We start from the raw sequence: 26,790 nt of genomic DNA, 5'->3' as shown, positions 1-26,790 counted from the left end.
ATTCCTGGGCTGCATAGTGAGATATAGCTCGACTTGTTGAACATGCTACAATCCATAGATCTCGGACAGATGCCCCCGTGATAGGTAAAGCCGACCTCTTTCGGGAGCGAAAGCCATTGCAACAGCCTTGGGTCGGCGGTAGGTATAGCCTACGAAGGCTCCCTCCTTGCGCATTTTGAGGACAGTCTTCTGAATCCTCTTGTCCCGTAGCATCTTATCCCGCGGCCTTTTCTTATCTCTCTGTTTCTTCAAAGTCTTTGTAGGAGGTTCTATAGCGACGTTTGAAGTGTTCTCGTTAGGGATAGGCCCCTTCTGCTTCTGCCGTGACTCTGCCTGATTCTGTATGAGTTTCGGTTTGTCTCCTGTTTCTTCTGGCCCATCACCGGAGCCTTGGGCATCCGTGGTGACAGAAATGTTGTCATTATCGGCCACGCTTCCAGCATCTTCAAAATACCTCGTATCTTCCCAGCTCTTGACTTTTGGAATGAACGGTGGACTGGACTGATGGAGCTGTTCCCATTTGATACCGCGAAAGAATGGATGGGCCTTGATATCGGCTGCATCGTCAGGGTACACATAGAAGTTTCGATAATTCCGGCTCCTGGGGTCAATGCTGGATAAGAGATGTCTCGGTGTTGATCGTGAATTGAAAACATCATTTTGGCGGTAAGCATCACAAGAGAGCCGGTACTCTTTTTCCTGGAGTAAGCGATTCATGAAGTCACTTGCCTCCACTGAGACAATTCTGTCTGTATGCCTCTCTCCCGGGAAATGTAATGTTTGGTGGTGATGCTACATGAAATGTCAGCAGCTACTAATGTTTCGCAGGACACAAGCGTACATGAATCTTCCATTTCGTCGTTTCTCGATCTTTTGCAGCAAATGGTGTAAAGCCGTACAGACACTAGATAGCTCGTATTGAGCACATGAGTTACAAGCAAACATCTTGGGGCTGGAAGACTCACTTCGTACAGGATAATCCCCACACTCCACCAGTCACACCTCCCATCATACAAACTTCCCCGGATGACCTCAGGGGCCATGTATTGGCTAGTACCGACCACACTCCTTGCCAGCCTTCGCATCTGATGTTGATCCCGCCATTCGAGAAGATTCACGGAAGGGGGCATGAAGGTAACTGCGTCGTCACTATTGTTTAATTGTTCGGCTTTTCGTTTTCGTTCCTCTCTCTGGTCCTCAACATCGCCATCAACTTGAATCCCTAGCCTCTTGACCAATGAGTACCGGTGGTCATTGTAGTACACTTGGTCATGGGCCCAGTGCCCATCGAAAGCCAGACCAAAGTCCGAGATTTTCAGATGCCCTGAGGCGGAAATCAAGAAGTTGTCTGGCTTGACGTCTCGATGGATCCAGCAAAGTCTATGGGCCTCCTCAATACACAGTACCATCTCTGCAACATACCATCTGGCGATATCTTCAGGTAAAATGCATCGTCGTATCAGCAGGCCCAAGAAGTCCCCACCGACCATGTAGTCCATGATGAGGTATAGATAATTGATATCCTGGAAACTTGCGATCAACGGAACGGTCCAGCGAGATTTTGCGGATGCTACAAGAAAATCCCGTTCAGCTCGCAGGTGGCCCTCTTGATTATTGCGTATCATTGCCGACTTTCGGATGACCTTCATGGCGAAGACGTCCTTCTTTTCTCCGATCATAACTTTTCGACGATGATTCTCACTCCCTCTGGCTGCCCTCACATTAATGAGGCTTGGGCAAGGGCGTTTCATCACAGCAGTAGGAGCTTCGCCTGCGTTATTCTCCCTAACTAAACGAACGACGCCAAAACTCCCTCTACCCAATTCTTTCAGAACTTCAAATCCGGCAGTTGACACAGTCTCGTCGTGGCAAGCACCGTGGAAGCGCGACTTAAGTACTCGGCATTGACGAAGATATTCTTGTTCCTGGACAATCCAGTTCTGCCATACTCGGTTCTTCTCTTCCAGTGTCAGAGGGAGTGAATTTATGTATTGCTCGAGTTCTCGCTGCCGTTGCGAGCGTTGGTTGATATCAGAATAGATCGACTTGAAATAAGTTTCGAAAAAGACTTTAGCATTAGCAACAGCTTCAACGGTACGAACCGTGGGCGGCACGCCAGGAGACTCCTTGATCGGAGTAAGCATTCTCCCTGTGGCAGGCCTTGATGTGCCTAATGTTGGCCTCCATCCAACTGTATCATCATGATAGTGTTCTGCTCTTTCATGAAAGATAGATGGTTCTGCCGAGGTTGGAGGTGTTGATTTAGCCCTCAATGGTGAGCCGCTACCGGTAGGCGAGCTTGAAGGATCAGAGCTATCATTGGCACTATCGCCTTGATTATTGAGGTTGGGAATTGAGGCAGTCGGGAATCTAACAGTACGGACGCTTGGTCGTTGACGTAGACGTGAACGACGAATAACAGTTGGATTTCCAAAAGTAGTTGATAATTTGCGCGACAGGAGCTGGGTGAATGCAGCTGGGGTGGACCGACTCCTCCGCTTCCCAAGGTAATTAGGTCCTCTAGTCTCATATGATTTTGACCTTTGGGACACTGCTCCTGCCTCTGTTATACCTTTCTGCATTTCTCTTTGCGTATTGGAATGACCGGATGGTATAAACGATAGCCTGGAGCTGCGACGGTCGAGCTTTGTAGAAGGAGGGGGATGAACATGGACAGTTTCGACTTCTCTGACAATTATATTCCGAGAAGTGTGTGTCCCTTGTGCACATAGAGACTGAAATGACTGCATTGCCTGACGGTGGCTTTCTGCATGTAAAGGACGATCTGGCTCAACAGCGCTGGGCGTAAGGCCTGAGCCATGGCTATCAGCTCGCATGGTGACAGATCATGGAGTAACATAATAGCTTACCCTGAGGAAAGCTTCGAAGGCCGAGTAAGGATAATATCCTGGAACTTCTTCGCCCAATACGAACTCGGATTCTATCTCTGCTGACCCGTTGAGCCGCGGAGGCATCAGAAACTGACCCTGACATAGTCGTATAAACTGCGTTTTAACGCGGTAGATATGATCATCGGCTGGTCGATGCGAGTATCCAATAGAAGGGGACTTTCAACTTGTTCTGTTGCTATTGAAACCTTTCCAAGAAGTGACCTTCCCAAGGGTTGACTATAATAGTAAAGGAATGTTCCCTGGGCCTACTATGGAAGTAGCATGTGTGTGCATGGCAAAAGATAGTATGTTTGATCGAGTAGGGCAAAAGCCACAGTGTGAGGTAGTAGTCTTGTAAGAGGCGAAAGAAAGAGAACAGGAAGTTGAAAGAGTATCGGCCACGATGGTTGATGGAGGAAGTCACGACTTACACCCATGGCACACTTGCCCTACGAAACGCCTTTCTTACACATACCGTGAGATAGACCAAGCTTAAGTATCAAACCATCCTCTTTTGCTGCTCTATTGGAGGAAAATACGCAAACTGTTTGCAATATCCTCATCCCTGCTGTATACATGCACAAAAGTGCAAGAAAGAACCAAGTCGGATATCACAATGGAAAGCAACAACAAGTGACATAACATGAACTAAACTGAAATTCGAAGCCCCTAAAACACCATTTTTTTACCAGCATGAAGATAGGAAAGAAAAATCCATATGGACAGCACTGCCACCGTGATACCCAAACATCAAGCTAATATGCAACCTTATAGATAGAAGTAGCGAAACGTCTATTTGATCTCAAGCAGCTTGACATCGAAGATCAACTTAGAGTTGCCCGGGATGCCGGGGAGAGCCTTCTTGCCGTAGGCCAGATGAGGAGGGATCGAAATGCGGCGCTCACCACCAACGGCCATACCAGCAACACCAATGTCCCAGCCCTTAATCACCTCACCCTTGCCGAGCTTGAAGCTGAAAGGCTTGCCCTTCTTGTTGGCTGTACGAAAGAGACGGTTAACAAATGCTTTATCGAACGCGTAAATTAGGGTGGTCACTCACCATCGAAGACCTTGCCGTCCTCGAGCTTTCCAATGTATCTCATGGCAACAGTGTTACCGGCCTTGGCGGCAGGTCCCTTTCCAAGCTTCTTGTCATCAATCTTGACGCCCTTAACCTCCTTGACACCAAGGGTGCCGGTGGTCTGCTCGGCGGGCTTCTTGTCCTGGCCGGAGGGGGTGGGGCCCTGCTCAAGATTCTTGGCGAACTGGACCTTCTTGGCCTCCTTTCCTTCCTTGGCTTCCTTCTTTTGCTCGACAGCAGCTGCGTCACCGTTGTTCTTCTTAAGCTTCTTCTGCTGCTTCTTGCTCAAGGTTTCCTCGCCATTGGCCTGCTTGGCGGGCTTCTCCTCATCGGCGGGGGCAGAGCGCTTGTTCTTTCCCTTGGTGTCAACAAGCTTGGGGGCTTCCTCATCGCTGTCAACCTCGGTGATTCTGGGGTTCTCGAGGTCATCAAGGTCATCGCTCTCATCGTCTTCGCCCATGAGGGCCTCAAGATCCAATTCGTCCTCGTCGGGGGAAAGATCGTAGTCATCTTCATCTTCTTCCTCCTCGTCCTCATCATCGTGGAAATGGGGATCGGTGGGCATGACATAGTTTCCGGTCAGGTAAACAGTGTGGGCACCGGTGACCTTGAAGAAAACACGCTCATCCTCAGAGATGGTGATGTCCAGAGGCTGTTGGAGATTCTGGAGGGTATCATTGTTAATACAGCACAGATCGCTAGTCAAGGCAGATATCGTACCTTCTCCGTATCCAGGGTGCAGACGACCATCTCATCGAGTTCCAGGCCCTCATCTTCTTCGTCATCTTCGTCGTCGTCAGTAGCGGGGCCCTTGCCCTTGACAAGCTTAGAGATAGCAGCCTTCAGGTCGAACTCTCCATCCTCGTCCTCATCATCCTCATCATCCTCGTCCATGGCTTCCTCCATTTCCTTGAGAGCGGCGAGCTCCTTGAGCTTGCGAGCCTTCTCCTTGTCACTAGGACCGCCATTGACCTCCTCATCATCGGAATCTTCATCGGAGTCCACATCCTCATAGTCGTCATCCGAGTCATCCTCAAGATCCAGGCCGGGGGGAGCGCGCACGATCCTGAGGGTGGCTCTGGGGCGCTGGTTGGTATCGTGTCCATCGAAGTCAGGTTCCTCGTCAGGATCGATGGCAGCCATGCTCACACGGAACTGTTGCAAATCAATTAGACACTATCATCACGACTTAAACTTTGAGACACCATCTAACTTACCATGGCCGCAGCATCGGGCACTGCGGGAATGAGGGCACCTCCGGCAGGCACCTTAAGAGCATAGACGGCGACAGGTTGAACGGCAGACATGGTGGGCAAAAATTAAGATAATACAGATATGAAGGAGGAAGAGGAAAGGTAAAAGGAAGGGAGAGGTAAGAGGTAAGAAAAACAAACAGAAGCAACGAGAGAAGGGACGAGAAGGGACGAACGAATCCTGAGGAAAAGTTTTGATTGATACCGTCAACTAGTCTTGACTGCGGATCCTCCAAGGGAGCATAAGTGGATCCGCTTTTTTTTTTTTTTTTCTTCTTCTTTTCTTTTTAGACCTTTGAAAATCCAGTCACCAATCAGAGAGCTCACCGCCTCCATCTCCCCTTCTGCCACCACTGACCGCCTCAAAACCTCACCGCATCACATGACTTCGTTCCTCCCGTCGCGAGCTCCGCCGCCACCGCGTATCTTGTTCAAGAAGGTCCCTCATCGCCTTTGTTTTCCCTTCCATGAATTGCTGACGCTGTGAGTCGTATCATGAGAACCGGTCTCTAGCCCATCATGGGCTCTTTGCTTGACGCAAATTCTAGCACCGTGCGCAAGCGGATCGCAGGCCGTACGTTCGTTGACCCTCTCCAGAGCTATGATGTCAGTGATTTTAACTGTTACTTTCTAGACACATTTGACAATGAGGAGGGCGAAGAATATGGGGCTTCGACCTTTGGGGGGCATGGCGATTATATGCGTCGGAAGAAGATCAAGTTACAAAATTTAGATGCCGAGATTCGTTCCTCAGCATCAGATTGCCCCCCAATCTTTCGCGGTGTGGTTGCGCACGTAAATGGCTACACTCAACCGTCTCTGCAGGACCTTCATCGTCTAATCGTAAGCCGTGGCGGCGGTTTTCTCCAATATCTTGACGGAAAGACGGCGGCCACCCATATCATCGCAAGCTCTCTCACGCCGAAGAAGCGAGAGGAGTTCCGAAGATATCGTATTGTAAAACCAGCATGGGTGGTGGAAAGTATTAAAGCCGGACGCATACTTCCCTGGGATTCTTTTAGAGTGGTGGACGAGGGTCACTCTCAGAAAGTTCTCAAGTTCGACAATGGCCGCATTCTCAGTCAGACGAATTGCTCGCCTTCAAGCTACAAAGATCAACCATCTCCAAGCCCGTACACCTCTCGAGCAAAGGAGCTAGACATAGTGGACGATGTTAATGTGCAGCCATTAGTCTCTGTCGCTGAGCCGCATAGCGCTGCTGGTTCGTCGCTCAAGGCTGCGTCTCAGTCAGATTACGGCGACTTCCCAAGTTTCAGCTCTACGGAAGAGACGAGCAAAGTCCCCCTTCCACAAGAGCCTCGGAAAGACCAAGCACAAGAGCCTGAGCCAAGATTAAATGATACGACCCGTAACCCTAGTCGTAGCATGTCACCGAAATCTAAAGCAATCGTAAAGCCTGCGTCACCCCCTTCTCCGGCCAAGCCGGACATGTCATCCGAAGCATACAATGCGCAACTTTTATCGGATCCACGCATGAGGAACTCGAGCGTTGTCAATCCGGATTTTCTCCAGCAATTTTATAAGGAATCTCGTTTGCATCATCTATCTACGTGGAAAGCTGAGCTGAAGGCCCAGCTTCAAGCAGCAACGAAGGAGAAATCGCAATCTCAACCAGCGAGGAAGAAAAGTGCTCCTGGCGCAAGACGATATATAATTCACGTGGATTTCGACTGCTTCTTTGCGGCTGTATCTACTCTGAAGAACCCAGGGTATGAAGGAAAGCCAGTTGCTGTTGCGCATGGCACCGGCTCTGGTTCAGAGATTGCAAGTTGCAACTATGCAGCTCGTGCTCATGGGGTTAAGAACGGCATGTGGATGAAGGGAGCCCTACAGGCATGTCCTGATTTAAAGGTGCTGCCTTACGACTTCCCTGCATACGAAGAGGCAAGTCAGAAATTTTACAGTGCCATCCTTTCCCTGGATGGAATTGTGCAGAGTGTGAGTATTGACGAAGCGCTCATTGACATCACTACTCAGTGCTTGGAGGCTGGTGGATCGGATGGCAGGGGTATCTCAGAGGGTTCACTTTATCGGGAACAAGCAAAGGCAGATGAAATAGCCCAGAGCCTGCGGGACTCTGTGAAGAGCAAAACGGGCTGTGCTGTATCAGTTGGAATTGGGGGAAATATCCTACAGGCAAAGGTTGCATTGCGCAAAGCAAAGCCCGCTGGTCAATTCCAGCTCAAACCGGACGCTGTTCTAGACTTCATTGGGGACCTGACAGTCCAGGACCTACCAGGTGTTGGGTACAGCCTGGGAGCCAAACTTGAAGAACTCGGCGTTAAGCTTGTGAAGGATGTGAGGGAACTTGCGCGTGAAAAACTTACTTCTACGCTCGGGCCGAAACTTGGAGCGAAGATCTGGGATTATGCTCGCGGAATCGACCGCACAGAAGTTGGGACTGAGGTAATGAGGAAATCTGTCTCTGCCGAAGTCAACTGGGGTATTCGTTTCGTCAACCAAGTTCAAGCCGACGATTTTGTGCAATCTCTGTGCGAAGAACTACACCGGAGACTCGTCGAAAACCTAGTCAAAGGCAAGCAATTGACCCTAAAGGTTATGAGGAGGGCAGCTGATGCACCCCTGGAGCCGGTCAAGCATTTGGGACATGGGAAGTGTGATGTGTTCAACAAGAGTGTGATACTTGGGGTAGCCACCAATGCGGCAGAAACGCTGGGGAAAGAGGCTGTTTCTATGCTAAGAAGCTTTGGTATCACGCCTGGTGATCTCAGAGGCCTAGGGGTTCAAATGACCAAACTGGAGCCTCTGAAATCTAGGAATATGGGAAATATTGACAACAGCCAGCAACAGCTCAACTTCAAGACATCTCCCGCTCGCAAGAACATCCACAATACCCATGATCCAGATGATTTGGATAGTCCTCGCAAAGGCGAGACTGATTCCGTCATCCATAGGCCATCCTTGAACGACAGCAATAATAAACCACTGAATATATCGGGAACTCAGTTTATCATGCCATCCCAGCCTGACCCGAAAGTTATTGCTGAACTTCCAAATGACATTCGATCAAAACTTATATCGCAAGCGAAGCCTCGCAGCGAATCTCGGTCTTCATCACCTTGCCCTCCGAGTCGGCGTGCGCAACCTTTCGATGGCGCAAAACTCCCTCCTCAATCTCAGCTAGATCCAGAGGCTTTAGCTGCTTTACCGGACGATGTCCGAGCTGAAGTCCTGGGTTACTATGACCAGTCCCCAAGGACCAGTAGCCCACAACCTGCAGCCTCAGTAGCGCCAGCCAGCTCGACGTCCCGTCCTTCTTCGTCTGGCTCACTCAAATTGAAGAAACCGACGACGCCGACAAAGAGAAAGCGTGGTCGCCCAAGTACTAAAGCGGTTGGCAACCTGCGACTCACTCATTCGAGTTTCCTCGCTCCGAGACCCGCTACCCCCACCGCTAGTCATGATGAGGACCCGCCTACAAGGCAAGAATCCCCTTCAGTTGAACAAGATGGGGTGTCGGAAGAGTTCCTTGCAGCACTACCCGAGGACATCCGTCGTGAAGTACTCGAAGAGCAGAAAAGATCTCGGATGCTACAACGTCCCGGTAGCGCAGCTCAGAGACCACAGCATAGGCCATCGGTTTCTGCATCTTCTGCGCCACAAAAGCGTCTCTGTCTACCACCTTTGCCCGAAAGGCCCACATTCACCTCCCAAAAACTTTCCACCTTGTCCGATTTGCGGGATGCTGTTGGCACCTGGCACGCAGCCTTTGCCGACGATGGACCCTTCGACGAGGACGTGGAATCCCTCGCTCGGTATGTGAAGCGTGTCGTTGTCGATGAGAAGGATGTCGACAAAGCTGTGTCGGTTGTGCGCTGGCTGATGTGGCTAGTCGAAGATGCCAAAGATGAGACCAGCGAGCCACCCAATGGACAGGGATCTCCGGTGGGCTTGGCCCGTGGCTCCCAGGGTACAATCACATGGGATGGCGCTTTGAAATTACTCCAGGAGAATATTCTCGCTGGGTTAGAGGAAAGAGGCTTACCTCCTGTGGAGTTCTCGTAACCTACTTTTGTATATACCTCCCTAAGCTGTGTCTATATGGCAATGCCCGTTACGTTGATATGTCCTTTGACGACATGGAGTTTTGGTTCGAAGCATAAGATACGGCGTACTTCAGAAAAGTCATATCTACACAATTTGTTTTTACTGTTCAATCTCGTGGTGCATAAAAGGAGTTTCCCGTTCTGTTGTGTAATGAATATAAATTCCAAGATAGTCTTAACTCGTCCCATCCATTTAAATGGACCACTCTGAAACACCTTTATACTAGACAAAATATCTATAACATGAAACTATAGCACTAGCGCACCGGTTCACCTCATTTGGTTAGTCCAAATCCATAGCCCCAAGTCTATACATACGATGTCCCCATACATACATACCACCACAATAAATATATGTATAAAAGCTAACCACCACCTCCATCATATTCCACCCATGAAATCTTCCATTCAAACCCTTTCTTCAGTGAGATCAGAACACAATAACCCAAGAAAAACCAACACACATACCTCAAATAACTAAAATATATATATATCCAAATGTCCCTCCATCCCCGAACCTGCACCCCAGATTCAGACCCTAACAGCGCCCCCTGCGAAAAACCAACCAGCGCTTTCCTGACAGCCGGCATCCCGGCCATAATCCTGGGAACGTGAGTACAAAACAAACTGGACGTCCCCATCTAACCATCTCAACAAAGACACAGTACACAATCGGGGAAAGGAAAGAAAAGCTTACAGGGATGAATAGGGTTCTGCTAGTTGGGATTACGGTGTGTTGTGTTTTCTTTCGACGACGGACTGCGTTTGACGATCGGGCGGATGGGGAGGAGAGGAGATTGGGGTTGGGGTATTATCGGACTGGGGGGAGGGAGTTCTTGGTGAACAAAAGATTGTTGGGGTTGGGGGATGTATTGGGGAGAGGAGATGGTGGGCTGAAGTAGAGGTTTAGTTAAGAGCTTTTTTTGGTTTTTGGGTCTCTTGTATATTTCTTGCGTATATAGATTAGGTTTTGCTCTGCTTGGTTGGAATATGTATAATATGTGGACTTGCTTAAATGATTCGTCCCAGTTAAAATCCACTATCAAGCGGAGATATAGTCGTTGAAGAAGTGACCTTCGCTGTCTCGGCCATGGATAGCATATCCTTCCACCTGGTTCATTAGGAAGAAATGCTCCCGCTCGGTAGAGTCCGCCCAAACAGGTTGCATGGTGTAGATTCTACGGCCGTGATTCGTTTCCGTGTCTAATACATTCACGATCCGAGAGAGGCATGGTAGTGACCCTACAGCGTCTTCCCGCAGAGTATCTGTGCGCTGCAGACGTGGAAGGAAGTCATCCTTGAGGTATGTCATGACCTCCTGAGTTGGCCAGCGTAAGGCTAGTAAGACTAACACCCAGCTGATGTTCATGTTATACACATTGTCGCAGAAACAGCTTCCCGGGTCGTATCCTTTCGCGATGCCTAGGATCGTCTTGACATGCCCAGTCACTTGGGGATTACTTTCGATTTCTTGTTGGTAGAGTAGACTTTGGAGAAGCTCTCCGTCGCAGTAGATTTGCGTGAGAGCATACACGGCGTAAAATATGGCATCCCCATATTGATCGAACCTAATTGGATTTATTTCGGGGATATTGAGAAAAGAGGGCATCTTGTTGGGGCTTGACTCTCCTGGTTTTGAAAGCGTCGTGTGGAGCGGTTCATAGCCGGAATGGAAGATAACGGCCCTATTCCGCTCTTCTAACTCTTTAAAGTATAGATAGATATCACCTCCTTCGGCTTTTTCAAGTAATATGGAAATAACCGCTGGCTGCATAGAGATATCTTGAAATCGACTATAGACCTTGCTAGTCACAATCTGCGCCGTCTTATGATCATGTCGTATACAGTGCGTCAGAATGAGACGCGTCGTTATGGATACAGCTCTGGTCATATTGATATATATGATCTCTCGCGGCTGAGCTATTTCATCGACAAGTCTCTGAAGATACCTCCCTGTCGCAGGTTCGGTACCGACTGAAGAGAGGGGGCTGAGCAAAAATAAAGTCCGTATCCTGAGAAAAACACCAGCTCGCAAAAGAGTTCGACCATAGTGTGACCCCATCAGAACATCCTGGTGCAGCATGAGCAAGTTCTCGAGCCCGGCAACATGGCAACAGACCCCCCCGGGTGTCCCTACTTCTAACTCGAAGAGAACTAGGTGTATGGCTGCGGCAAGCATATTTTCTATATCCGTAGGATGTGACCGGATCTGCTGGACCGCGGCGATAAAGTGACTAAGAGCTTCGGAAAAATGCTGTAAACGAGGTTTCCGTAGCGGTAACAGTTGTGGTTCGCTTTCGATGGATGCTAGTCGGGCAGCGGAGAGGGCAATGGCAGCTTCACGAAGACCGGATGGTTCTGCCATTCTAGAGGCAACCGCTCGGATGCTTTCGGGCAACGTGCTCATCAGTTCCTTTGTGAAGTAGGACAAATATAGTTGTTCACTAGCCATGTCTACAGGGTTTTCTTGTAGGGATAGTTGTCTCTTCTCATATGACGGCGCAGCAGGCTCCAGGAGGTTATGTGAAATCGAGCAGTTGTCTGCGCGTGTATCGGAGCTGCAACCATATAGCCCCTGCCGAACACCATGTTGCCTAGGCTTAGAGGGTACTGTTATAGTTATCCCATTATTTTCCAACCGATTATCCTTCGAGTCACTCGACCCTATTCTTTGATTCGTATCCACGGAGCGAAACCGTAGCGGTATCTGTTGGAACCAGCACACAGCCCCTGTACGAGCACATCGGACACATTGTGGCTGAGCTTCATCGCACTGACCACGAGGAACATCAGTAATTGCACATACGTCTGATATCGACGGGATTCCCATCTACCTTGCGCTTCTTCCGCCGACAAGGAACGCAACCGTTTTTGCTTCTGCTAATGTTGGTTTTCCGGGGGCGTGGAGGTAGCGGCGCATACATCGCATAGTATATGGTCATCTAAGAAGAACTCTTTCGGGGTATTCGGATGAGAGAGAAGTATAGAAGAGTAAAGTTATTTTCCAGTTATGATCAACGCTTCAGTAGAAAGAGAAAATCAACTAAGCCCAAACGGGGCAACAAGTGCGCTAGCGGCAACCCTAATCGAGTTAATTAAATCATCAAACCCAATTTCTAAATATAAAAATATATATATAAAAAAAAGTAGATACAGCATGAAAATACAAAACTCAAATCACATCATTTCTCCAAAGACCAGCACTCCTTCTGGAAATATCCTATCATCTTTCCAACAAGCTCCTGATCCAGAGGCTTTGCATCTGCTAAGATAGTTGACACTTCCCTTGCCCGTTCAGTATGCCAGTTGAACGACCGTCGTGGCTTATCCGTGTCATATTTGCTTGCGAAGAAATCAACAAGTTTGATAGGCGGGTTGGCGACAGGATCTGGGTTCGAAGTTCTCAAACGATGGATCCAGTCCTGTTGCTCCAGCTCCTCGAACTCAAGACCTGCATTGCGAACATACGGGAGGAGGTCCTTTGTCCAGTGGAACGGATGGTGGCTGACGATGTTGAAGACAAGCTCTGAGTCGGGCTTGGAGACCGCCGTGCTGGAGAGGGAAATGTCGATGACTGTGCCCGCAACAGTGTCCACCGGAAGCCACAGAGGCGACTCGTTGAGTTTCGGGAGTGCCCCGATAGTTGTTGCGGCTTGTAGCATGAGGGGGATGGCCTCTGTTGCGTTCCAGACACCGTGGTCTTGGTCGCCAATCACCTGGCCGATTCGGAGCACTCTCGCACAAATGCCCGCTTGTTGTGCGGCGTTTATGCATATGTGTTCGCTGACAAGCTTTGATTGGGCATAACCCATGTTTTGGGCATATGAGAGCTTCTTGGGGAGTGCCTCGAGAATGTCATCTTCAGCTGTGCCCACCACCGAGCTGATCGAGGAACAGAAGTTGAATGAAGCTGGGGCTGGTCGTTGGGCCTTGAGACATAGATCCAGGAGATGCTTGAGACCTCCGACATTGTCCTTTTCAAAACTGCTGAGGTGCATGTTGAAGTTCACAGACCAGGCGCAGTGGATGACGTCCGTGATCTCCGAGGTCAACGTGTTATATGTTATAGCATCCAGGCTCAAAGTAGGCTGCGACAGGTCGGATGGAAGAGCAACGATTTTCTGCTTAGCGGCGTCCGTAAGGCCATCAAACACGCGGCGATCGCTCATGGATCGGAGTACGCGACTGTAGGCTTCGATTGGTGAGCCGGCACGGACAAGACAGTAGATCTTCCGCACCTCTGGACGGACGGCAAGCTTTCTGACTACATGAGCTCCTAATGAACCTGTAGCGCCTGTGATAACCTACATTGCGTCAGCTTCGACTCTTCGGGGGATGGTTCACAAAACCTACAATGTATCTTCCGTCTAACCTATTCGACATTGGAATGTGTTGCTGGAAGTCGCTGTACTTCGATATCAATTCGGCCATTTGGTCTTCCACGGACTGGACCTCTGTTGTAGCTCCTGAGTTAAGGGAATCAAGATAGCGAGCCAAGGACCTGATCGTAGGATGCTCAAACGCCACATTCAGGCCAAGCTTTTGGCCGTTGGTATTGAGGGTCTTCATCAGGATAGATCGAAGCTGGGTAGCCTGGAGGGAGTCCATCCCAAGGGCAAAGAAGTCGGTATCTTCCGTCAATTCATCTTCCTTTCTATGCGCAAGAATATCACGTAATTGATCCTTGATGAAGGCCTTGAGCTCCGTTTCGGATAGGACAAGCGATCCACTCATGGCATCCTCCGCCTCATATGCTTCTTCGACCAGATTACTGAATTCTTTGTAGAATCTTTGTCGGATGATGGTTCCCTTGTCCGTGCGCGGGTAAGGTGTATCTTCTGGTAGTACGCGGACCATACTTTTTGAGAGCTGTCCGTACGCTGGCATTGCCTCATGCGCCTTCTCGACGGCGGGCCAGATACTCGCAATAAGTTCCTGATCAGACATGGAGGCAGTTCCAGGCGCACGGACAACCGCCAATCCGATGCTGGCCTTGCCTGCTCCAAAAACAATAGCCTCGGAGATTGTATTGAGTTGTCTGACTCTTCCTTCCATATCGAGGGGGTTAACCTTTTCTCCATTGACGAGAACGATCGTGTCATCTAGCCGAGCGTAATACTTATACGCTTCCAGGGTCGGGTGCTTCACAAACAGATCCTTGGTAGCATAGGACCCATCTGGTCGATTAGAAATGACCTTCGAAGGCCAGCCATCGAGGCAAACCAATTCAAAAATCCCCGGGTAGCGCTCTTCGAATCGCAGATATTTTTTCACTACCTCTGAAGGCCTCAGGTAATCCCATTCCTTATCCTCCTTCGGCCTGAAGGAGGTCATTAGCTGACCAGTTTCCGTCCTGCGGTCTAAGTTAGCCAAAGGTCAACCTTTATGCCCAAGTATACGTACGATCCGTAGTGACTTATGAGATTGACGTCGTTCTCGACGAGCAGATTTCCCAGCGAGTCCGGGCACGCAGACCCCCCGAACATAACCGCCCTGAACTGTGCAAGCGCGGCGATACCTTCCTCTGTCTCAGCGAGCAGTTTCAAGGCATACGGTACGCCGTAGAAGATTTCGAGAGGATGTGCTTGCATGATATCAAGCAGGTGTTGTCTGGTGAGCGGAAGCTCGGCGTTGTAGAGATAGAGTCTCTTTGATGAGTAGATTGTCCGGAAAAGTACACTGATTCCATGATTATGGTACAGTGGTAAAGTGATGAATCCAGACATGTTCATATGACCAGAATAATTCCTGACGGCAGCTGCTTGAGTCTGGTAGATTGGCTTCGGGAGGCCAGTGGAGCCACTGGAGTGAATAATCCACGCCAGGTGTTTGGATTCGGCCACAGGGTCTAACCAAGGGACCATGTTCGTATCAACATCCTCGTCTGGAATCGGGAAATCGAAGGATCCCTGTGCTGGAATCACCTCAACTTGCAGATCTGGCAGCCGTTGCTTGAGCTCCTCAGCCGTGGCTTTAAAAGATTCATGGATGAAAATATGGCGCGAGCTTGTTCTTTCTAACAATGACACATACGCTTCAATAGAAATCCGGGTCGAGAGAAGCAGTCCGGTGTGTCCTAGCTTCGCCACAGCGAGGAGCATGACAAGGTAGCTGAGATCGGAGGTTCCCAACAGCGAAACAACTGTTGGAGTCTCCCTCGAGGAAGCACGAGGCGGGACCTTAGCAGCCATGGCGCCAGCGACCCGAAAGGCAAAGATGTCTAGTTGGCGCAAAGGGTAGTCCACATATTCAATGCCAGTCCTTGGATAGCATATCACCGGTTGTTCTGAACCAAGAGACGCACGGCTTCGGACGAGCTCGTCGACTGTGAGTGGCATCTGATCCGGGTCATGGTTGAAACTCGCATTTTTCAATATCGGCTTCGGCAATGGTGTACTATGGGGGGCGGTTGCAGTGATCATCTTCGATACATTCGTCACTGGAGACTCCAGCGTGTTGTAGAAAGGTATTCTCGTTTGCACTAGGCATTACAGAGGTAACTGAAGATGGAGTGGAAATAAACGGCTTAAGTAGGTTGCAATCGACCTATGGCTGCCTCGGAAATTAACCAATTCCATCATAGGTTCCGGTTCTTAGGATAGGCTTCATCTTGGTGCACTCGGAAAATGCTCAAGGCAGCCTCGGATATTTATCCGGCGGCATATGGTGGCAAGCCTCAATAGGTCAAAATCCCCAGAGTTCAAGTACGTAGATCATGTAGCAATACCCATTATATCGCAATAACCGCTTTCAGTTAAAGTGGTTGTTTTCATTGCCCGGTAGTTCTTCTATATCCAGTCACGCGACCACTGTGGCGGCTGATGTCGGTACCTCTAGAGTGATAGGCTTTACCTACTACATAATATGCATTTAAAAATATCGCTTATAATGTATATAAGAAATTTAAGAAAGTAGGTAAGAACTAGATATTCATAGCTGGACACTGGCTCTAGGTTTCTGGCTTTGGCAGAAGAGATAATATAAGAGATTGATTGAAGCCAAGTGAATAACAATAGTCAAACTTTCAGGTTTGGTTTTGAGCTCTTCAAATAATCATATCCTAGAATAATGATATTACATATACACCAGCCAGCAACGGCCATAAGTAATAGGCTTCGGTCTTTTTTGAACTGTGACCTGAGGTTCACAGACCCAGGTTTGAGGGTTCTGCTGAAAGGTTTGAAAATGCCTATGCAAGTGTCAGTGATGTGCCGAGGTATAGTAACATCGAAGTGTAGCATAAGTGTAAACGCACCCAAGAGTCCAGTTGAGTCCACCAATTTAGTCCTTCTAAATTATCCAGAAGCCCAAAGTCCTCGCTAAAATCAAAGGCTTCATCTACTATGTCTGGGGGTGCAAAGGTATCTGGATTATTTGCAGAGCGAGAAGCCGACGGGAGAGGTTGTGGAATATCTGCTTGGTTCGCATTTCTTTCAACCGTACAGGCTTGGTCTTGGATAGCTGTAGTGGCAAGCGGTTGTGACGTATTTGCAGGAGCATCTGGACATAGATATGAACCGGTCTGTCTACGTGCCTCCAATCTGAGTTCCCCAAGAATGATGCTATAGCGACGGCTTGGGCAGTTCTTGCGGGTAGCCTCGGCAAGATGTTGCTGACAAGCCTCAGCGAGGTTGAATAATGAACACAGGTAACTTTTATCCTCCATACACCGCGAGGCATCAGGATACGAGGACAGCTGACATTGTTGAATGGTATATATATATACCACCGTGATGGCGCAGAAGCACACGTAGTGAGTGAACCAGAATGACCGGATCAGGACGCCTTGTTTACCAAGGGTATCCACGATCTTCATGACGTCTTCGGCGGCCCCTATACATTTGTGCACATGGCTTGTTACCGTGGAATGTGAATTTGGCGGCCTGCGACTGAGATCCGTGAAATCATTTAGGAGAAATAACCTAGTGGCGTGGATAATCGAATGCGAATATGCGAGTTGTAAAACCTGGCTTTGTCTACACAGAGGTGGGATGAGACTTGTCGCACGAACACTGTTGAATAAAGGCGGTGCGGCCTTTTTCCATTCCTCCAACTTCGAAGTGAGCCGTACAGCCACTTCGAGGGGCGGCTCTCGAGATCGAGGATTGATCGTATATAGTTGTCGGGAAACTTCACCAAGTATGCGGCCAAGTCTACAAGCAAGGTGATGAGCTGCGAGTTCAGCATGAGCAACTCAGGGGAGGACAAACCGGTAGTGGAGAACGGATGCAATCATCATACAGTCAGGCGACCCTGTCCTTCGGCGTGCATCCTCCTCTAACATATCTTCGTCGTTGACCTCATCCGGAAGCTCCTGGTCATGATCTTCTTCGTGGATAAGCCTCGGCCTCCCGAACATGACACTGAGATATTTATCCAGAGTGTAGGTACTCCAGAAGATCCGTTTACGAATTTCACGTTCCAAGTAGGTATTGCCATTCTTCGACAACTTCGCAGGGCATCTTCGGTGCAACCCTAAGGCCGTCACAAGCTGCAGCGCGGTCCCAAAAGCGTACCAACATTCGTTGGCTCGAGATGATGAAAGTAGGTAAAGGCATTGACCTAACCTCGCTTGAACTGACTCTAGCCGGGGAGGCCCTGACTCTAGGGATAGCAGATATTTTGAAGCAGCGTACCATCGCTCGCTACAAGCGTTCAGCATTTCTTTAAGAATCTGTGAAGGCGGCAGTATACGTGCTTACCTCCCATTCCAAACGTCGATATCATTTTCTGGTTTCAGTTCTTCATATAGTGAACTTACAGCAAATATTATAAGAACAATAGCTGTTCGAGCTACCATTGGGCCAGTAGGTGGATTCAGGGAAGATATATTGCTTTCATACACTTGCTTCAGCCAATGCTCCACAGTTCCTCTATGTAGAAAACGGTATGTGACCATTGAGAAGTCGAAATATATTTCAACCAGCTCTCGGGCGCGCTCAATAGAGGGAAAGGTAAAGCCCGATTCCCGGTCGTCTGAGTAGGGCCTATCACCAAACATGAACACGGACGTACTCCTGGAGGACGACTCTTTTTGGTATTCATCAGGAACCGCCCCTATCTCATCTTGGTGCAGACGACGCCAAACACGGTTAAGGAAGGAGACTCCCGACGCAGGACCAAGGTAATTGCCCTCGAAATCAGTGACCACGGGGTCGGGTGAAGTACGACCTGAAATCTCAGCGCCATTCTTAGGCTGCTGATGTGAAGAAGTGACACCCCGGGAATAGCTCCTTGTCGACCGCTGGGAAGAAAAGCTCCGGTTAGTATATGCCGGTGAGAGAGCATGATTTTGGTTTGCATAATCAGCCGCTACCGACGGGGGCGCGGGCAGAGGTTCAGGAGGAAGGCCTCTAGAGTAGGCGGCATTGTATTCGCAGGGAAGCGAGAGTCTCGTACATCTCATACACGGAAGTGTTCCAGTACATCGGGTCTTTTTCTCCTTGCAGTGATCACAGGCTCTCGTGATTTTCTGTCTTGCATTGCTTGGCTTGGGCGTTAATGGTGACTCAGACGCTTTCCTTTTCTGCCCCGGATGAAAGCTCTCGCTCGGCCCCAGACCCGTAGCACTTCTAGTATGACAAGCATTTCCGAGCGACGGCTGCGCATCTGCCCTAATGAGACTTGCCGCCATCGGATCGGTAGGAGGCACGTCACTTGATAGTAGCTACTACTAAAGATTGCATGAGTAATAGCCCCGCTCTGCCCCTGTCTTTCCTTTCTTTTTTCTTTTTTCTTTTTTTTTTTTTTTTTTTTTTTCTTTTTATCTCTCACCTGTTCAAGGTAAACGTGAGAAAGCGAAATGACGGTTTTCACCAGGAGAAATTTCCGGGGATTGAACGGATTCTGTTGACGTGCGGGGGTCTGGAACTAAAGTATACTTAGTGACTCCACAGTCCCGGCAAAGAGTACCCGGGGCCGAAGCGGTTCAATTCCGAAGTATCTATACAAAAGCATCATGACGCTATTTCTCAAGCATATGCGAACAGATTAGCATTCATGGAGAGGGAGAAAATGGCGAGGGTGCTGCTCCGCTCGTAGACTCTACTGAGAGGGAGCACCGAATATTGATTGAAGATCGTTATGGAAAGTGAGAAAGATCGGAAACAAGACAAGCCGGTTATTTGCCGGTCACCTGGTTGGCTTAGTCACCCACTGACGGGTCCCATGACGAGGATAGAATATGAGCACGATTTCTTTCCACGGTTCCCCCGACTGAAAAGCAGATTAGGAACAAAAGAAGTAGCCATACCCGCCAAAATGGAGAGTTATAAAGCCGACAGCCCCGCAAATGTTGGCCCTGCAAGTGCCGGAAAACATACATAACCGAAAAACTCGAAGGGAACACCGCTGCGATTCTAATGGCCTACCGTATCAGCAGCGGCCGGTCAAGTTTCCCCCAAGGGACACAGGGTCTAGCGGAATTGGTTGATCATGAGCATCATGCCTCACACTAACTTCTACGACTAGTGTGTCCCACCTTTGAGATTCGTGTCAACGCTCCCAGGAGGGATCGGATACATGCAACCAAGCCAACGGGTGCGGTCATTACCGACCCACCATTGGCTCGTGGGCGGAACTACCCCATGAACAGGTCCAACTTTCGGGGTAGGGTCGATCAAATTGGAAATATGACCTAGCCAACTGCCAGATACAAAAGGGATAGGCCAGCCGTATGTGCAATGTCCTAATGTCTGGTTGATTCTCAGCCTGCGAGGACAACCGTTGGTAGTTTTGGACCGTATGCCGGCCTCTATCTAGGACCGATTAATCCTATATTTGATACTGGAATTGCATTCGGAGAAAGAACATAGTGGGACTGGGTTTCAATTTGTTGTGACTAATGCGTGGAGCGAGAGCAGGACTCAAATTCATCGCTGTCACAAGCGTTAAAGCAAGAAAGGAAAACAAACACCATCGCCCCATGAAATGTAGGCCTGATGTTGTGCCTGCCCAGATATTGATCGGGCATCCTTGTTTTGCTAAATAGAAGGTTAACAACCGTGGGCCCACCAGCCGATGCGACGGCCAACCTGTTCCTGCCGCAGGGTGTCCCATACTGGGCACAATAAGAGTAGGACCCACGAATTTGGTATCTTGCAATAATGCCCCGGGAAAATCAAAAATCACGCGGTTTGTGTATGGGCTGAAAGTCTTCCCCCGACACGGCTTCGGTTTGCCGAAAACTGCGGAGGACATGAAAGGTTATTCGAAGAAAGTCGATCGAAGGAGACAGGTGGCAAGATTTAAATCAAAGTACGTAGTCAGTAGCCACAGTAGAATGCGCAATAAACTTCCCGGGTTCTTTCTGTTCCTTTTGTATCTCTGTATGTATCGGTTAAGTCATGTGCAGCAGTGATCTGCAGGATTCTCAAGCAAACAAGTACGGCGCTCGAAATGATCAGTCCAACGACAACAAGGGTGATGATAAAGATGTAGCGGAAGATCAATTACGGTAGGGCGATGTGTGGCCGTTATGGGTGATCGATTCCCAAGTTGAAGCAAAATCCAATAACCTTGATCAAGACCAACCTTCGGGGGTCAAGTCTTTCGATGTATCGTCGGTCTCTGTTCCCTGCGCTACGCCGTCCGGCATATCTTCCTCCCCTGTCGCGTCCCGCTTCAAGAGCCCTCGAACAACAGCACGGATTTCGTCGTGAGATGCACCCGACCGGATGACGGCAACAATTGCTTTCACATCTGTTCCCTCACCATGCCGGATTGCCTTCAGCAGCTGCTCCACAAATCCACGATAATATCGCAATTCCTCCTGGGCACGTCTGGCCGCGACCTTACGCCGCTTGTCTGCGAACTCATCGATCACACAATCACGTCCATGGAGCGCACATTCAGCGCAGGGAGGGCCGGTGGTATCAGCGCTGCACTATAGTAAAAATAACATTGAGATTAGAACTTAGTAGAAATTAATGAGTGTTTATATGGAGGGAATCAGGAACGAGCCAGAGACCGGTCGATTAAGTAAGCAGAGTGAAGGAGACAACAGAATGATATCACCCCAAGACAACCAAACGAAAAGATTAAGTACCTTTGTTCGACGTCTTTTGCATTCAGTGCAAGCTGCAGATGCTCTCCTTATCTTGACCTCTTCAACTCCACCTCCCGGAGGGGCAGGCGGCGGCGGCAGAGGATCTGGAAGCGTTCGCGGTGCAATGGGGCGAAATGGTCTCGATGACCCTTGTTGGGCCATGGTCTATAGAAAGGTATATTGATTAAGAAAGGAAGACTAAGTCAACAACAAAAGACGAAAACAGAATGAGAAGATGGAACCTAGAAAGGTGCTGGGTGAGGTTCTCGATAGAACTTCTTATTACATGCTCCTCACAAGGAGGTGGCATCTATCCTAAGGAGGTTGACCCGATCATGCTCGAGCAAAGGGGATCATGGATGAACTGTTAAACACCAAGGCAGATCCTTCTGTAGTGCTTGCATTGACTGCGAGAGGCTATCAGCCACAAGGGAAACTAAGGTGGGCGGGTGGGCTGCACAACGAAGGAGAAAAGCGAAAATAAGAAAAAAGAAGAAAAGAAAAAAAGAAAAATCAAAAATCAAAATCAAAAAATAGAAAAAAAGGGAAACAGAACACAAAAGAAAGCAAGAGTTAACAGCTCGCAGGGGGACTGCGTACGGGCCGTTCCCAGAAGGCCGCAGACAGTTTCCAGGTACGAAGGGATACCGCGCGTAGAAACAACCATTAGGCTCTGAAAAAAATCCCGACCAGGACCGCGATACGCTTCGTGAAATGGGATAGTGACTGGATCCCTGGTTGGGTCCTTAGGATGACGGAGCCATCAAATTATGTAACCGAGGGCCCGACGCCATGGTCGAACAACCGTTGGGATACCATGTTGGGTTTGCCGGTCAGGTCGGTTGTAGATGGGTAGTCCGTAGTAAAACTGGTCAAAGTCGTCCTACCTGATTCAGTACCGTCACCGTCTGATTGATGTCCTTTCATTGGCTCTACTTCATCTTTCACCTTGAATCCTTCTCCGTTCATCATCGTCCGAGAGGATTTCAATGCAGATCGCGTAAAATCCTCTGGCGAAGGGGCGCTTTGCTGATTCGGCGGCAGAAGCCCCAGTGGCCACGGGGGCTAAACGTAGTGGGCACTGGGCTGGCGTTCTGCACGAATTCTATGGCAGCTTGACCCCGGATACTTTCTCCGTCTTTTTTGATAGGCTGGGTGCACGAATCATCGGAAACGTGTAGATGTCCAGAGATTTAGCCCGGTGGGGAGCAGCATTTCGTTCTCCCGTTCTCATCGAAAACCAGTACGTTTATTTCATTGTTGATAGGTGACGACCACCTTTCTAAATTGAACATTATCAACGTCGTCAAAGGATCGCCTGACCAAGCGGGCATGTTGTTATGGTTCAGTCATCGAAGCTTAAACTGAGCCATTAAACATGGTACCACATGAAGCTGATGCGGCCAGATGTCATGGAAACCCAATGGGGATGGGGAAATTTTGCGGTTCGAGACACCGTCACTCCCTTACAGCTCTTACAACATTCGACGCAAGCCTCGAATCCTGACGGTCGAAACAAAGATGCCACCACACGTGATCCAGCCCAGCTGTTTGCACCTTCCGCTAGTCCCCTTTAGGAATAGTGTCTTATGCGTGGTGATTGAGATAGTAGTATGGAACTAGTTTAGTATGTATGACTCGGATTATGGACGGAGTACCGTCACCGATGAATTCCAGTCCGATACCCTCATTCCCGTACTCCGATTTTCTAGAGTATGTATACGAGTCACGACTCACAAACCTCCTCAAAAGGGACGAGATAGAGAACCAGGAAAACGAGGATTTGATTTGATTTTAGTATTATTAATGTTCTTTGAGAGAAAATACAAACATAAAAATAAAAGACGAGGAAAGAGGTCAATGATTCTCCACTCAACCGGCCTTCAATTCGTATACAATTTTCAAGACCCAGACTATATAGCAAGCGGTCTCTTACCAACCCCACAAATAGTTAGGGGTGGGTTCCTACCTAATACAGACACTTGCCCAGCTTGGAAGCATCGAATACCTTCCAGCTCAAGACCTAAACGGAAGACTGCCGGCTTCCTCGCCACAAAGGGATCTACTCATACGACTCACGCATGATCGGTACTTGACGACAGGAAATGCCTATGCAGAACACACGCTAGCGATGGATCGACAGAAAACAGGCGAGATGAAGGGCAAAATCCCAGTTTAAAATTAAAATAGACTCGAGGATCCGATCCCATGGATCGTGCATTATTGGTTCAGGAAGCTGTGGCAAATTCCCCTTCCTACTAGTACTCTTTGTATTACTCCTCCTCCCGGAGCAGGATCAGCGACGACAACCTTTAGACCCACGATTTCACATTATTGTCATTATGTTCTTTGCTCACCCCTTGTCTCTAATCCCCTCCAAAAGCATTCAACCACTTCGTAAAAGGCCGTGAAGTGCCAAGACATTATCGATACTAGAGTAGGAAAAAAAAAAAAAAAAAAAAGAAAGAAAAAAGAGAATAAAAGAAAGGAAAGGAAACTGGAAGCTATCTACTGCGAAACAGAATCGTTCATAGAAGAGATAGAGGGCCTTTCCAAGGATAAAGAAAAACCATTTAGGGGTACCACGAATAAAGAGGTGCAGATGATTAGAGTATGCGGATAATAGGAGAAAGGACTAGGGTTAGGGAACTAAAGAGTGGTTTTCAGTAGATAGGCCTGCCTTCGTCCCATCGACGGGGCGGTGCTGAATCCAAAGAATGGGCGTGGTTGTCCATCGGCTGACGACTTTGCTCATGAGGCGAGGCCGACAAATGCAGGTTGCTGCTGTCGCGCGGCCGTGTCGCAGATCCTTCAATGTCTCCGCGAACACTGCCTATGCCGCCAATCCATTCCCATACGCGAGCAACGTCACCACCACGACCCTCTCGCACGGCAGCTCGAATGTTGGCATTCCCTTCAACGACACTGCGAACCCGTCGCCATAGTTCTTCACGCCGACTGCCACGCAATTCAGATCGAAGGACGTCGTCGCGCAATTGTCCAATTGGAATATAAGGCTCACGGGCTTCGCCGCGAGCATGCAAAGCGGCCTGTGTCGCAAGGCGATCGAGCGTGGTGGCTACCAGTTCGGGGACTCGTGCCATATCAGACCGGCGAGCAAGGACTCTTGAGCGTGCATACATCACGGCGCATGCACAGATGGCTAAAACTGAAAGAGGGAGTCGATACGCGAGGAGAGAGAGTCGGACGTAGCGGCGGAAGGCGCACGTAAGGGGGAGCCGACTGACTGATGTCGAGGTGAGGGTGAAGACAGAAGATGGTCTGTAATAGTAGTGTCGCCTCTGTTAGTTCCGTATACACGTCAGAAACCATAATCCTCTGGCGCTAGCCTAGAAACCCGCCTGCTGTGGAGACAATATATCGAAAGAAAAGAGCAACTTACGTCTTGGTTCGGCTAATAACCTCTTCCCTGCCGAGGATTTCACCCAGCGCCCCCTTCCATAGATCATCGAACTCGGAATCGCTCATTCCTTTCCGGCGCTTTCTTCCTACCTCCTGCTTCAAGTCTGATTCACTGATCTCTGGCCCTTCTACTCCTTGACCGTCATCTGCGAGTTCCCCGCATTCCCATTTGGCTCTTCTGTCACGCAGCTCTTCCACAGCTTTATCAGCAACAGCCTTGACGCGCCGCGCTTTCTCACTGTCAGGCTCGCAAGTCGGAGGCAGGGGAACTAAGCCTCCAAGCGATAAAGGATGCGCCTTCAGAATAAAGTCATGCTCGCAGAGTGCTTCAAAGTTGGGATAGCAGAATGCATGGGCAGGGCAAGGTTCACATTGGGGTTCCAAGACGTTAGCCCACTCAGGAATCCTAGTCTCGGCCAATGACCAAGTGTGCTTTCCAATGCCGCAAAATCCAATCTCAATCTTCTCTTTACGCCACCAAACACTAAATCCAGCAAGCAACAGTAGGATAATGACCCAAGGAGCTGCGCGACTCGTTGATCCTTGATTTTGTTGACGGTTCGGGGCAGGGGGGTACCACAAGTCCGCCTGTTCCCTTTCTAATGCAAGTTGTTCTTCCGGTGTGAATTCTTCGCCAGCACTGAGCTCACTTTCTTCGTCATCATCCGACATAGATTCGAGTTGCCTGCGGGGTGATTTCAACTTCGAGATGGGCAATTGGAAGGAAGATCGCCTGGATACAGTAGCACCGTCTTCTTGTTTAATGAACGCGTCAGACTTCCTAGCGCGCAGGCCCTGGTCCAAAGCAGGGCTCTCAGTCGGGAATAGCGATCCACTTTTTCGCTTTTTCTCGGACCACGGGGCAGGAGAACTGCCACTCTGGAACGGGTTGTCATAGGTGAAAACGCTCTCCTCCTTAGGCTCTTCTTTTATTAACCGTGCCATGGGCTCTGGCTCAGTCGATGGTGTCATCTCGCTTCTTCGTAGTTTTCTAGCAGTCGATTTTCGGGGAGTAACGGTGTCTGCGGCGATCGGTGTTGCAGGGGTGTCATGATGATATTGATTTTCTGACGCGCGAAGGCGCTTCGACTCTGATCTCGGTGCTGTGCGTCTAGAAACTGTGGACGGCGTGGCAGGAATGTTTCTATCATCAACGTCGGCGGTCGAGGCTCGCGTACTCATCCTCGACCGTCCTCGCCTCCCACCTGTTACCGTTGAGACCGTCGAAGGTGTTGGTGGGGGCGGCATTGAATCTCTCCCGTCATCCTCTTGTCGATCATTGAAATCACTCACTACCGATGTCGCGCGACTTCCCATATCTGTAATCCCCTCACTCGTTCGCCTCACTCGCTCTCGATCCCGCAGTAATCTCCTCGCCTGAGGTAGAACCTCATCCTCCAGAATTCGTATAAGCTGCGCCTTCTTCGCAGAGGCCGGATATGGAATATCATGGCTGACTAGAATGGACCGCAGACGTGGTACTGTCAGTGAATTAAGGTCGAAATCAGGCGAGAGATAGTCCAAGTCATCCGCCATGATGGAAATTGTGGTTGCGATGTTCACCACAGCAAAATATTACTGATAATGAACTGCAGGTGGGCGATGGATTTCATCTAAAGCTTCACCAAATGGACGTTAGTTGTTTGAAATTCGTCAAATGACAGATTGGCACACGTTGAAATTTATGGTATCCAGGGCAACAGAGCGGGGCCGAACACGAAATGGCCACTTAAGTCGTAGTAGGAAACAAAGACGATTGTAACAACAGGACGAAAGGTTGAATATGGCTTATTGTGCCTTGTAGTCAAAGCAAAGCGTTGGGATTTTCTTACACTCTCCCAGGAGAATGGAATAGGAGTCGGCGATGATGAACCGCGGTTGACGAAAGACTCAAATCAAAAAACCAAACAAAAAAAGCTAAAACACCCGTGACTGACTAATGCCTTAGGCAGCAATAGCCTCCACGTGCACAGATGCATACTTCACGCTAGTTCAACTACTCGTAGTA

General features: G+C 49.2%; 7 protein-coding genes across 7 annotated transcripts; 1 reads left to right on the top strand and 6 right to left on the bottom strand.

Moving 5' to 3' along the window:
- Positions 1-45: 45 nt before the first annotated feature.
- Positions 46-2,837, bottom strand: BDV38DRAFT_278819 (serine/threonine-protein kinase; the record flags this gene model as incomplete). Its single annotated transcript, XM_032058834.1, has 3 exons — positions 46-792; positions 842-904; positions 966-2,837. 3 exons carry the CDS (start codon positions 2,835-2,837, stop codon positions 46-48), a joined length of 2,682 nt encoding a protein of 893 aa, XP_031918097.1.
- Positions 2,838-3,382: 545 nt separating this feature from the next.
- BDV38DRAFT_236927 (FKBP-type peptidyl-prolyl cis-trans isomerase) lies at positions 3,383-5,456 on the bottom strand. Its single transcript, XM_032053522.1, has 4 exons — positions 5,190-5,456; positions 4,693-5,127; positions 3,952-4,636; positions 3,383-3,889 (listed from the first exon to the last, which is right to left on the bottom strand). The coding sequence occupies exons 1-4, from the start codon at positions 5,277-5,279 to the stop codon at positions 3,684-3,686; spliced, it is 1,416 nt and encodes a 471-aa protein (XP_031918096.1). The 5' UTR covers positions 5,280-5,456; the 3' UTR covers positions 3,383-3,683.
- A 212-nt stretch (positions 5,457-5,668) lies between these two features.
- BDV38DRAFT_236923 (putative DNA damage repair protein Mus42) lies at positions 5,669-9,479 on the top strand. The gene is made up of 2 exons (XM_032053521.1): positions 5,669-5,799; positions 5,860-9,479. The coding sequence occupies exons 1-2, from the start codon at positions 5,745-5,747 to the stop codon at positions 9,270-9,272; spliced, it is 3,468 nt and encodes a 1,155-aa protein (XP_031918095.1). The 5' UTR covers positions 5,669-5,744; the 3' UTR covers positions 9,273-9,479.
- Positions 9,480-10,355: 876 nt separating this feature from the next.
- Positions 10,356-15,922, bottom strand: BDV38DRAFT_268282 (putative NRPS-like enzyme; the record flags this gene model as incomplete). The annotated part of the gene is made up of 5 exons (XM_032056743.1): positions 10,356-12,086; positions 12,673-13,617; positions 13,667-14,666; positions 14,717-15,794; positions 15,883-15,922. The coding sequence occupies 5 exons, from the start codon at positions 15,920-15,922 to the stop codon at positions 10,356-10,358; spliced, it is 4,794 nt and encodes a 1,597-aa protein (XP_031918094.1).
- Positions 15,923-16,457: 535 nt separating this feature from the next.
- BDV38DRAFT_278814 (Zn(II)2Cys6 transcription factor) lies at positions 16,458-18,947 on the bottom strand (the record flags this gene model as incomplete). Its single annotated transcript, XM_032058833.1, has 4 exons — positions 16,458-16,502; positions 16,569-17,466; positions 17,524-17,958; positions 18,016-18,947. The coding sequence occupies 4 exons, from the start codon at positions 18,945-18,947 to the stop codon at positions 16,458-16,460; spliced, it is 2,310 nt and encodes a 769-aa protein (XP_031918093.1).
- A 1,726-nt stretch (positions 18,948-20,673) lies between these two features.
- Positions 20,674-22,210, bottom strand: BDV38DRAFT_177596 (Zn(II)2Cys6 transcription factor domain-containing protein). Its single transcript, XM_032052026.1, has 3 exons — positions 21,960-22,210; positions 21,360-21,524; positions 20,674-21,197 (listed from the first exon to the last, which is right to left on the bottom strand). Exons 2-3 carry the CDS (start codon positions 21,519-21,521, stop codon positions 20,835-20,837), a joined length of 525 nt encoding a protein of 174 aa, XP_031918092.1. The 5' UTR covers positions 21,522-21,524; positions 21,960-22,210; the 3' UTR covers positions 20,674-20,834.
- Positions 22,211-23,804: 1,594 nt separating this feature from the next.
- Positions 23,805-26,644, bottom strand: BDV38DRAFT_236911 (putative sister chromatid separation protein (Src1)). The gene is made up of 3 exons (XM_032053520.1): positions 26,457-26,644; positions 24,763-26,401; positions 23,805-24,661 (listed from the first exon to the last, which is right to left on the bottom strand). Exons 2-3 carry the CDS (start codon positions 26,316-26,318, stop codon positions 24,523-24,525), a joined length of 1,695 nt encoding a protein of 564 aa, XP_031918091.1. The 5' UTR covers positions 26,319-26,401; positions 26,457-26,644; the 3' UTR covers positions 23,805-24,522.
- Between the last annotated feature and the right edge of the window lie 146 nt (positions 26,645-26,790).

This window comes from Aspergillus pseudotamarii (assembly GCF_009193445.1).
Source record: "Aspergillus pseudotamarii strain CBS 117625 unplaced genomic scaffold BDV38scaffold_6, whole genome shotgun sequence".
NCBI lineage: Eukaryota > Fungi > Ascomycota > Eurotiomycetes > Eurotiales > Aspergillaceae > Aspergillus > Aspergillus pseudotamarii.
The sequence above is the reverse complement of the archived record's forward strand: the minus strand, read 5'-3'. Positions and strand labels throughout refer to the sequence as shown.

Excerpts from the sequence above, each read along its gene's own strand:
- BDV38DRAFT_236927 (XM_032053522.1), bottom strand. The coding sequence starts at position 5,279 with ATGTCTGCCGTTCAACCTGTCGCCGTCTATGCTCTTAAGGTGCCTGCC. Across the intron at positions 5,128-5,189 it reads TGCCCGATGCTGCGGCCATG|TTCCGTGTGAGCATGGCTGC; the intron begins GTAAGTTAGATG and ends GATTTGCAACAG. Across the intron at positions 4,637-4,692 it reads GCACCCTGGATACGGAGAAG|AATCTCCAACAGCCTCTGGA; the intron begins GTACGATATCTG and ends GATACCCTCCAG.
- BDV38DRAFT_236923 (XM_032053521.1), top strand. The coding sequence starts at position 5,745 with ATGGGCTCTTTGCTTGACGCAAATTCTAGCACCGTGCGCAAGCGGATC. Across the intron at positions 5,800-5,859 it reads GCGCAAGCGGATCGCAGGCC|ACACATTTGACAATGAGGAG; the intron begins GTACGTTCGTTG and ends GTTACTTTCTAG.
- BDV38DRAFT_177596 (XM_032052026.1), bottom strand. The coding sequence starts at position 21,521 with ATGGCCCAACAAGGGTCATCGAGACCATTTCGCCCCATTGCACCGCGA. Across the intron at positions 21,198-21,359 it reads GCAAAAGACGTCGAACAAAG|TGCAGCGCTGATACCACCGG; the intron begins GTACTTAATCTT and ends TTTTTACTATAG.
- BDV38DRAFT_236911 (XM_032053520.1), bottom strand. The coding sequence starts at position 26,318 with ATGGCGGATGACTTGGACTATCTCTCGCCTGATTTCGACCTTAATTCA. Across the intron at positions 24,662-24,762 it reads GTTATTAGCCGAACCAAGAC|AGGCGACACTACTATTACAG; the intron begins GTAAGTTGCTCT and ends CGGAACTAACAG.